The following is a 10,842-nucleotide window of genomic DNA, read 5'->3' as shown; positions in this document are numbered from 1 at the left end:
TTGGAAACCTTAAGAGGTTCATATGATACAAAAAACTCTTTTAATGCCTTAACCAAAACTATTAAAACCGAGTCATGACATAAGTGCCTTTTGGTGATATATTTTTGTGGTGTAAGAGCCCTAAACCAGCTCGACCAGTCTGATGCAAACCTAAAATCCTTTTGAAATAAGAACCACACACGACGCAGACTAATAAACAAGCGAATTACGCATGAAGGCATAAGAAATACGCTCTACCCAAGAGGAACACAAAGAAAAAAAAGTGGCTACAAGCGAATAACACAATAACAAAACGCAAAGAAGGAAATCCAAGTATTTTTTTTCTTGTCGAGTTTAAGGCCTACATAATCAACATTTAATCAACATTATGTCAAGACATGCTGTCATCAGTTACGATAAAAGGGTACAACTCATTTTCACTAAATCATAAATTTGTAATTTTGGTCGCCTGTTTTTCTCGCAAAATAAAAATATTTTGGGGGTCTAAACTTAAAAATATTTTTGTATAAACCAGAATCTTTATGTCATGTATGTTATATAAAATATTATTACAAAAAAAACATACTTGGCAGTCGTGGGCATGTGCCTTAGCATGCATAATAGATAGAGCTGGTTTAATTGCAATTGAAATGTCAGTTGCATGTTTGCAGATGAATTTCCAAAGTTTACATATTACATCAGCAAAATAAAATGTCACACTGTTTGGAATCACGAATTCCTTCATTATAAACAAGGAATACCTAAAAACCTCTCCTTGGAACATATTTACAGCTTTCTGTCCTATAACATGCCTTCAAGGCCTGTTTTATCTAGCGATTTCGCTTTTCTTTTCACATTTCTTGCTGCTGACCATCGCCCCCACATTGTGTGTCACCCTTGTTAAGTAAAATCAAAACACATTTTTCAAATATATGGATATTACAAAGTATATTTCAATTTACTATTACAGATAACATGAAAAGAGATACATTTAAGAAAAAACACAAACCTTGCTTACAAAAGAGCAATTTTCATATAGTTGTTCCATATATGAATATACTTTTTCATTTGACCAAAAGAGCAATTCACCATATCATGATGGCCTTCTTCGCCTTATAAAAATTAATAATTGTCTTTTATACTTAATGCATTAAAAATACCTTTAAGATAGAAATTTGCACTTGAATAATAAAACTGGTACTTATATGGCAAAAACTTGTTAGTTTAGTCTTACTTGCCGGAGGAGGAATATCTGTATAATTTACAGTTTCCATCTACATGACACCTGTGTTGTTTTACTGTACATGGCGGACAATCAAGCCAGTTCATCTTTTGAATCACGTCTTTCTCATGTCTTCAATATTTCCATTCTTTAAATGACGATGAGAATGTGTTGACATTGATCATGTTTGTCTAGAAAATGTATATATATATATACACGTAAGCAAATTTTTTATTGAGCATACAAAATATTTTCAGAATTTGAAATATGCATGAACTATATATCATTTCTTAATATAGAACAAAGTAAAAAATATTGAAGCAATAAACGTACCCTTCCATAGTATTCACCAATATCACATAATGATGTAAGGAATGCCTTTAAAGAGCTACCAGGCATTCTGCTACGAAATGCATCCCATAATATAAAAACATCTTCTTTAATCAGATGATTAATGGAACACGGACTCCCAGGCCAATACCCTGATTTTAGCACTGAGCTAATATCAAATGGGAATGCCGCCACAGTCTTCACATAAATTCTATATTTGAAAATGTCATACCGCCCTATAAATATACAATACACATGGATATAAATTAATATGAATATATTGAAAATAACGTTATTTGTCGCATATGTTTATCTGACATACAAACCTTTCAATGTAACCACCATACAGATATCATCAGTATCCTCTTGTCTTATGTTTTTTCCATCGCAATGCTCACAAGAGAAACACTTGAGCTTTACGGATTTTACTGCAGCATAAAAAACAATATTTACATTATAATTATTTAGTTAGGACAACCTCTTCAGTTCCTATTGGCACAGTTATCAATGAAGGTGTGAAAGTTATAAAAGCAGTGCCTTACACTAAATCATTATACAATAAATGCTACTGTATACATGCCTGTTGGTTCAATGTCCATGTTATCATTTATTGCTTCCAACGGAGTTATACGTTGTTGAATTCCATCCAAAAAGAGCACTGTTACAGCAATCATCACATCTAATGACTGCACCTCTGTCATTGCATACAGAACAAAACCCAGTAAGTTCTTCTACTGCCAACATAATTTCCCAAATTAAAGGTCTATTTCTTCGCCACTTATCTTTATTAGATTTTGTTCGGTCAAACCAAGATTTATTTTTTTATTTTTTACTACCAACTGGCCGAATCATAGTCCTTAACAACTCAGTGCTCCTGGTGAACACATCTTCCCTTCTATTAGGAATTTCATTGCTGATTTCAGTACCTTAAAATAGATGTAATTATATTTATTTTAATTACTTTATTACTAGCTTGCTTTGCCAGATTGAATGCTCTTTAGCAGCTGGGTAGTTATTGTTAACTTAGTGGATATATAATTCAAGAAATATACCATATATATTTTCAGTATTATTGACAATTTCATTTGTTGCAATACTACTTTCAGGCGTGACATTATCTAAAAAGAAAACAAAGATATAATATGAATGCATAGCTATCATTTTCCATTTCATAATTTTCTCTTCTTTTATCCAAAATATATAGGAGTACTGGCACAGTACTGCCTATGTATGTATAACACCTAGAGCAAATAACTCTCTGTTTTGATGAGTATGTTTCTGCAGTTCTATTTCTCGGCTTTGTTTTCTTTTTGTACCTGCGTTTTGGTATTACGTGCTACTCGAGTATTCTTTCTCCAGTCTTGGAACTTCTGCTGTATTCATAAAATCTTGCTTTTTTTTCTGGTCGGTAAACCAGGTTTCAGCAGTGTTTGCAAGAGTTTGTGAGCTATAATAATGAAAAAAATTTTTCTTACTGTAGTAGGAAGCGAGAACAAATTCAAGGAATTTCTGAAACATTTAAAACCGTCTAGCTGCTAGCTCAAGTACAAAAGTGAAGAAAATGCCCACTGAGCTGAACATGTGTTGTATGCTATAATACACGGTACAAAGAAAATTCAGTGGCAAACAGATTCAAATTCAAATGCAATAAAAACATGGAAAGAGGTTTTTTAGGTAGTTTTATAGCTTTAGGACTAGGGTATATCATATCCTACTAAATATTATACTGGCCTGGGCTGGGGCCCATAATAGAGCTCATAACATTATAGCATCTAGCTTACCTTCCTTCACCTCCCCGCGAGTCCCTTCAGCTTTCCCACTTTTACTGCTATCCATGTGAATAAAATTCTGTTCATATAACCAACTAGTTTCTACTTATTAATGTCATCTCACAGCCATCAAACCAAAACGCAAGATCTGCCACAATCTGTGTCAATCTGCCATATGCCTGCCATTATTATCAACAATCGCCTAATGAAAATCACGGCAACCAATTTACACGGTTTTTTCAACTTTATGACTGAAAAATTTATCCGAACCAGTTAAGTACATATGAGCGCATTGGTATCCAGCGGAAATATGATTATCATAGTTTAACGCAAATATTAGAGAGTATGATTATCATAGTTTTTTTTCGCAATGATGGGTTGTTAAAACAATCAGACCAGTATAGAAGCAGGAATTGGCGAAGTTCTGTAACTATCGAACATTTAAAATCATTTAGCCTTCTGGACTGTCTTGTTATTTCCTTTGGTATAGTACCATTAAACTGCTGAAAATTGTCAGAGAGTTGACCAATTTGTCTTGATGAAAACTTATATATACGAGGATCTTTTTTAATACAGTAGCACTCGCCTTACTACTGCTACACAAATTATATGCATATAGCCCAATGCAAAATTCCTGATACATAGGATAGGAGCATCCTCAAAAAAAGGCTTATGTTTTATTGAGATTTTCTCACCATGAATTTAAATCCCATTTGTTTCCGACCGACTTTCTAAATAAATTAGATATTGTTAGTGGGTTTACAATTGGGATTTAGGTATAGCTGTGGCTACAGTATTAAAAGTGTGAGGAGCTGGTAACAATTTTTTGTTATCAATGGGCAGATCGTTATGTCCATTGGTACGTAGCAGCTAAAGGCAAAAATCATTTTAAATAAAAAATAATCATAGATTTCATTCAGGGCACCTTTATGCATGGCTATGATACTTACTAAGTTTTAATATTTATCTATTAGACACATGTATGCCATATTTTTAGGTCCCATAGCTTTCAGAGGCATTGATATTGGCCATCACTAGAAACTACTCCTAAAAATCGCCATAAAATCCTAATAATAGGGAAAATAACTAATATTTGCCTTTCTGAAACTTCAAGCAGATTGTAAAAAATCGCTATATAACTAAAGCAATTTAGTTTTAAGTAGATATTAGCATTTTGAGCAAATTTTAAGCTTTTGATGACGTCACAAAAAATATGCTAACGCAAACAAAAATTTATTGCTGCCTTTTTTTCCCTTTTTTGAAGTAGTAGAAAGTGTCCCTAGTTTGATTGAATTTGGACAAGCTTATGAAAAGTTATTACGGGGCGCCGAATAGGGTTAAGCCAAGAAAAACATTGTCTTTCAAAATTTTGTATCTTGTGTACAACCAAGAATGACAGCGAACCAAGCCAACCTAGCCGTATATGTCCAGGCCCTATGTTCTTACAAATATAACTTGCAACCATCCTAGCAAGTTTATATAGTATAGATAATTACATTACACGAGGAAAATTTTTTTAAGTTTTGATGCTGTCTCGGGTTTAATTATGGAGCAAAGTGAACCTGATTAATTTTTGTTCTTTAGGAAATGTAAGAAAAAGAGAATTTCCCCCCTAGTATGAACCAGGTAAATTAATATTGCTGGCTTGCAATGTCCGAAGGAATAACATGTCTCTTATTGTAAACTACATGGATAGACTTTTTAATATACGCTGATGTTATATGCTTCGACTTTCTCTTAATCTATTTCAGACCATTTGTGATGAAACTGTTATAAAAGAAGCAAATTTCGATCCTACAGTTGATGATGGTAACGATATGACACTTCGTAAGGTTTGTAATACGTAGTTAATTTAACACGTTGCATAATGTAATGCGTAATGCCTTATTTTTTGTTTTTACAAATTTATTCACTTACGTATAGTGTCCAACCATAAAAGAGATTAAGTTGGCTTGTCAAGTGGAGATAATTTAAAATGTATACGTCTTGTAAAGAATAATGAAGAACGTTTTAAATTGATGCTAAATTACCTATGCGATTACGTTATTTCATTAGGCTGTTGTTAGACTTGACAACGATGACAATTTGGACCACCTGGTGAAGGCAATAATGCTAGTGTGCTCAATCATGTAAGTAAATAGTATAGTGTGGGGCGTGGTGAAGTAATAAAGATTTTTTTGTCAAGATATTTGGTAACGTATTTTAAGATCAAAAGGTACACTGATTCAGTTACTTGTTTGCTTGTTGCTGTTTTTTTGTTTGAACGAACCTTAGCTATGGCTGATATTACTCTTTCTGACGAAGTATTTGATTTGTTGTTGCTTTAAATTTTAAGATGTCATTAGGGAACGACTCTGGATTATTTAGAGACTTCCCTAGCATATGCGACACAGTAAATGAGGACGTAGAAAGTTATGATGACGATGCTGAATCTGTTCAGTCTACAAAGAGAATATCTTTGATTCTTTATATTTTATATCACAGAATATCTAATAAACAACCGCTAATCTAAGCAAGACAGGTCTAATCTGACTTCAATAATAAAAACAAAAGTACAGGACTCCACATATTAAAAAATTAAGACGGAAAGTTTAATGAAAAAAAAGGAGGTTTCTCTCCAAAGAATAAGAAGCCGCTGAGGAACTTCTGCATTCTCCTTTTACAAGGATAATCGGAAAGGTAATGGATTTCGACTGTACAGAAACAAACACGTATGAATGTGGAAACATGAGGATTGGTAAAATTCACTCATGCTTGGGATCTGGTGCATGCACTTGAGTAAGTATCCCCTGCCTCCCGCAAGAAACTAGCCACATTCATTGACACTGTCTGCCAAAACCAATAACTGTTGTTAAACTTTGAGAAAAGAAAAGTCGACAGCAGCAAATCGTATCGTTGTTGCCTTGAACTACTGACGCTATTTTAAAGGAATCGATTTACTGTTGGCACATAAATCAAAAGAAGGTTTGCGAATTTATGACAGAAGTGACGCTTGCTACTATTGTGGAGAAATAGTGAGCAAACTGCCACGGCATTTATTTCGCCACCATCAAAAACGAAGATCTTGTCAGCAGTATCTTGGCTCTATCCGTACAGGTTGTAAAGGAGGCCAAGGAACGCAAATTGATGATGAAGTGACAAAGCAGGTGGCTGTTGTGATATAGCTTGTCTAATGACGGCTGGTTAGATATTATAGAGGTTGTAACTCTCCCTTTTAAAAATGGATTCTCTCAGAAAAAATAATGACCATTAAAAAGGGCAAAGCACAAAACACTAATAAAAAAACATTAAAGGACTTATCACTAAACTATCCTTAAACGGATAAATCATAGAATAATTTCTAACGAAACAAAAGTAAACTAAAGCATGCAACGATCTGTGCGCCAGGACTTGTGAACCTGGCTGTAGCTTTACACGTGTTAAATTCTACTCGAGACGTTAAGAAAATAACGGGACTTTTTTCATAATTCTAAGGTTGGTTAAGCTGGTTATGGGGACATAATTGTTTGTAGACAGTCGAATGAAAAAACAATCTGCTTGGGATTTTACTTTTCTGGTGATATGAAAAGGCATTGTCATAGATGCGTGCAGAAAAGAGTCATCCGATAGTTTTACTGGTATTCAAAGTCAGTGCGAACTGGTACTTTACCCACATAAAAAGCCAGCTGGAGGTTCTTTAGAGTTGGAAGAGTTTGTTGTGTGACCCATTAACAATGATGAAACTAAGCACTTAGTCATGGAAGACGAGTTAATCCTTACCTATGGTTCTTTCATTGTAAGTGGGAAAGGATTAAAAAAGGCTTCAAACATTTCACAGAAGATGCGAATTTTAGGCGGACTCGTTTTCGAAATGCGTAAAAACGAATCCATGCATTGTATTTAATTAAAAGGTTGTCTTCTTCACAAATATTTTTATTTGGTTTTAGAAGCAACCAAACGTTTGGCTGGGTTTTCCTTCGAAATGATGATGGAGAAAACGTACCTAGCTTTTAAGGGGAAGTTCGGTCAAAGATTATATTTTCATAATCAATGGTCATAAAGGAAAAAAAACAATACGATAACTTATTTTTTTGAAATAATCTGTGTTAACCACACGTAAAAACACCTTCGTATACTGACCCCTTTACGTTTTTTCGAAGGGTTGGTCGAGTTTGAATTATGACGTTTTATACTTCAAAAAGCGAAGTTTGCTGTTAGGAATTAGGTGTAATTACATGAAGAAGCGTGTTGTTTATACATACTTATTATTTCAATATGCCAAACTGTGCTGCCATCGGTTGTACAAATCGAAGTAGCAATAATAAAAAAACAAAAAAGGGTAAGGAAAGCGAGGAAAATAAGGAGGTAGACAACGAAAAGCTTACGAGAAAGGAAAATGTAACAATGAAAGAAAAATCCGCGTAGTATTTTATTAGATTCCTAGTGCGAAAAAAGATAAAGAGCTTCGGAATAATGGCTACAGAATATAAAAAGAAGTGGTACCTTGCCGAAAGTCTCTTGGGTTTTATATTTGTTCTCAACAATTTGAAGCAGAGTGCTTCGAAAGAGATTTACAAGTAAGTCCTTTTGTTACCTATGTTTCACCAAACAGCCAAACATTTGTCTTTCTCGTATTTAGAAACATTCAACACAGTTTCATTTATTATAGCCATTTCCAAACCAAAACCATGTTAATCATTATATTTCCTCCGCATGTTCGCATTTTCTTTCTCCCAGTGCTGAATGTTTTTTTCACATCAAAAAACCCTACAAGAACATGTGCTTTCGTAAGACAGGGGCAATGAAAATCTATTATTTTTAAATTTCTAGGCTGAATTAATGGGTTCCCCACCGGGAAAGAAATTAAAAGATGGTGCTGTTCCGACCTTGTTTAATTTTACGAAACAGCCTGAGAAACATAACAGAACAGTAAAAAGAATCGAAGACCGAAACGACAGGTAAAATAAGTGTCTATATGTTTTTGCAATACAAAGGGTTGGTTTAAAATGAAGTTTTGTTTGGTTATCTTCTAGCTAATTGACTCTATGCTGGAAATAGACGCAAGTGATACTACACAACCTGAAAAAAACAAGTAATGGAAACCCAGACTGAAACAAATGGCATTGATAAATATGTCAATGCTATCAAGTCATTAAAGACATTTCAATGTCAATCATCACTATGTGTGAGTCATGAGAAGGTTAGAATCTAGTTGCTACAATAAAAGTAAAGATTCCAAAAGCAAAAAAAAAAAAGAAGGACAAATGTTGTAATACCAATTTTTCGTTCTCACCCGACGTAGAAAAAATATCGATGTCTCTCATAGAAGAATTTTCAGAATACAAGGAAGAAACAATTAGTAATGAGAAAAGTCAAGACGAATCGTTCAACTTGGAAAATCTACCAGATAGTGAGAATGATATCGACTCCTATGCGGACATTCCCAACCTAAACTGCACGTGTTTTATCGTTTGTTGGTCTTGCCTTCTACCTCTGCTACGATTTTGTTTCAATGTTTTAACCCTATTTGGTCCGGGTTTTTTTGAACATACTATGACCGGGGGGAAGGGGGGGGGCGGATTCCCTCAATAACTTTCCATAGGATTGTTCCAATTGGATCAAACTTGGCACACTTATAGTACGTCATAAAAGGCACAAAATGGTGGCAAAAATTTTTTGCTTGCGTCAGTACATATTCTGTGACGTTATCATAAGCTTGAAAATTGATAAAAATGCAACTATCTGCTTAAAATATAATTACTTTTGTTCTAGAGCGAATTTTTACATTCTGTTTGATGTTTCTGAAAGCTAAATGAAATTTTTTAACATATCTTCCGGTTTTTACATGAAGCGGATAAAAAATTGCCAAAAATTGCCCGTAAATTCGTTTTTTCCGATTTTTGGGTAAAATCCGACAAAATCGGGAAATTGGATTAATCACGTGTCAAAATTATTCAAAATGATTCTTCTTGATGAAAAAAAGTTGTGTTGCAAGTTTCAAGTTCTAAGGATAATCCTAACAGGAGTTATTACATTTTCCCCATATCAATATCAAAGCCTCTGAAAGGTATGGGACCTAACAATTTAGCATGCAGGTGTTTAATAGATAAATGTTGAAACTCAGTAAGTATCATAGCCATATAAGAAAGCAATTAGGAGTTATTAAAAAAAAACCGTCAGGGGGGCGGAATCCGCCCCCCCCCCCCGGACCGAATAGGGTTAAGCCAACTGAAATGAATAAAATTGCAGTTAAAAGGACTCAACTAATCGTACATTTGTTGTGCAGTGATCATCATGCTGACGAATGGTCATCGCAACCACTGGTGAGTAAGCCATTTTAATTTCCGGTAACACACACCAACGCGTTAAAGAAATGATGCAGATCGCAAAAAATACATTTTTGTCCAAAACCACCTTTTACGAAATACAAAAAAGTACATATTCCAAGCGATTCACAAAATATATTTTCGGAGAATACGATTTCAGTCTTACCTAGAAAGCAAAAAGGTACTACACATAACAGGCGAAGGGAGGTGTGATTCACCAGGTTACAGTGCAAAGTACAGAACTTGCACGTTACATAATTTAAAATCAAATGAAATAGTTGACTTTCATGCAGTTCATGCCGGCCAAGTTGGAAATTCGTCACGCATGGAAAAACAAGGATTGATTGTTATTTTTAATTGATGGCATTGCAACTGACAGGCACGTTCAAATTCGAAAGTACACGCGAGAACGGAAGGATATCAAACACCATTTTGTCCGGAAGTACATGCGAGAAGAACGTTAGGATATTAAACACTATTTTGATGTATGGCAAATGGGAAAAAACATTAAAAAGAAGTTGGTCAATTGTGCCAAGAAAACAAATGCTAAAGATTTGCTTCCTTGAGTAAAAGCTGTCGCAAATCATTTCTGGTGGTGTTGCGCCTCTTGTAATGGTAACGTGGCAGAGTTACGAGAGAAATGACTGAGTTTGTTATGTCATGTAAAGAACAAACACAAATGGGAAAGCAACAAAATATGTGACAAATGTGAACACGCTAAACTATCTAAATTAGAACAACGATCAAAAAAATGGTTGATGGAAGGAACGCCTGTCTACAAAGACCTTGAAACTGTAGTTTAAGTCTTTGTTGCGTGATTTAAAGTACTTCGTCGAGTTCAAACAGACAAGAAAATTCGAATTTTACCACTCACTCTACAACAAATATTGCCCAAAGAGGTTACATTTTACCTTTGCAGGAGTGATTGCTAGTCACAACTCGCCGTTCTTAGCTTTAATGCAGGAGCTGGCTCCTCCCACGCACAAACATCGTCTGGAGAGCATCACTATAAGCAACAATACTCGATGATTACAGACTCATGGGTTGTCAAAAAAGTCTACATGGAAAAGTAGAGGATATTGTTAGTGAAGTGAAGCATTTGGTTACAACTAAAGAAGGGTACCCAGCTCCCAAAGTCGGCGATGTTCCAAATTATATAGCGCCAAGAGAGGAACTAGATAAAAAAGAAGCCATTGAAAATATGAAAACAAGGTTTACATAGTAATATTTTTTTTAA

General features: G+C 34.6%; 1 protein-coding gene across 1 annotated transcript; it reads right to left on the bottom strand.

Moving 5' to 3' along the window:
- Nucleotides 1-1,050: 1,050 nt before the first annotated feature.
- Nucleotides 1,051-1,978, bottom strand: LOC130625967 (uncharacterized). Its single transcript, XM_057441090.1, has 3 exons — nucleotides 1,858-1,978; nucleotides 1,535-1,767; nucleotides 1,051-1,392 (listed from the first exon to the last, which is right to left on the bottom strand). Exons 1-3 carry the CDS (start codon nucleotides 1,874-1,876, stop codon nucleotides 1,336-1,338), a joined length of 309 nt encoding a protein of 102 aa, XP_057297073.1. The 5' UTR covers nucleotides 1,877-1,978; the 3' UTR covers nucleotides 1,051-1,335.
- Between the last annotated feature and the right edge of the window lie 8,864 nt (nucleotides 1,979-10,842).

Source organism: Hydractinia symbiolongicarpus, chromosome 14 (assembly GCF_029227915.1).
Source record: "Hydractinia symbiolongicarpus strain clone_291-10 chromosome 14, HSymV2.1, whole genome shotgun sequence".
Taxonomy (NCBI): Eukaryota; Metazoa; Cnidaria; class Hydrozoa; order Anthoathecata; family Hydractiniidae; genus Hydractinia; species Hydractinia symbiolongicarpus.
The sequence above is the reverse complement of the archived record's forward strand: the minus strand, read 5'-3'. Positions and strand labels throughout refer to the sequence as shown.

Bases quoted from the DNA above. Each gene is read 5' to 3' on its own strand.
- LOC130625967 (XM_057441090.1), bottom strand. The intron at 1,393-1,534 runs GTACGTTTATTG...TACATTTTCTAG, and splicing joins TTGGTGAATACTATGGAAGG to ACAAACATGATCAATGTCAA.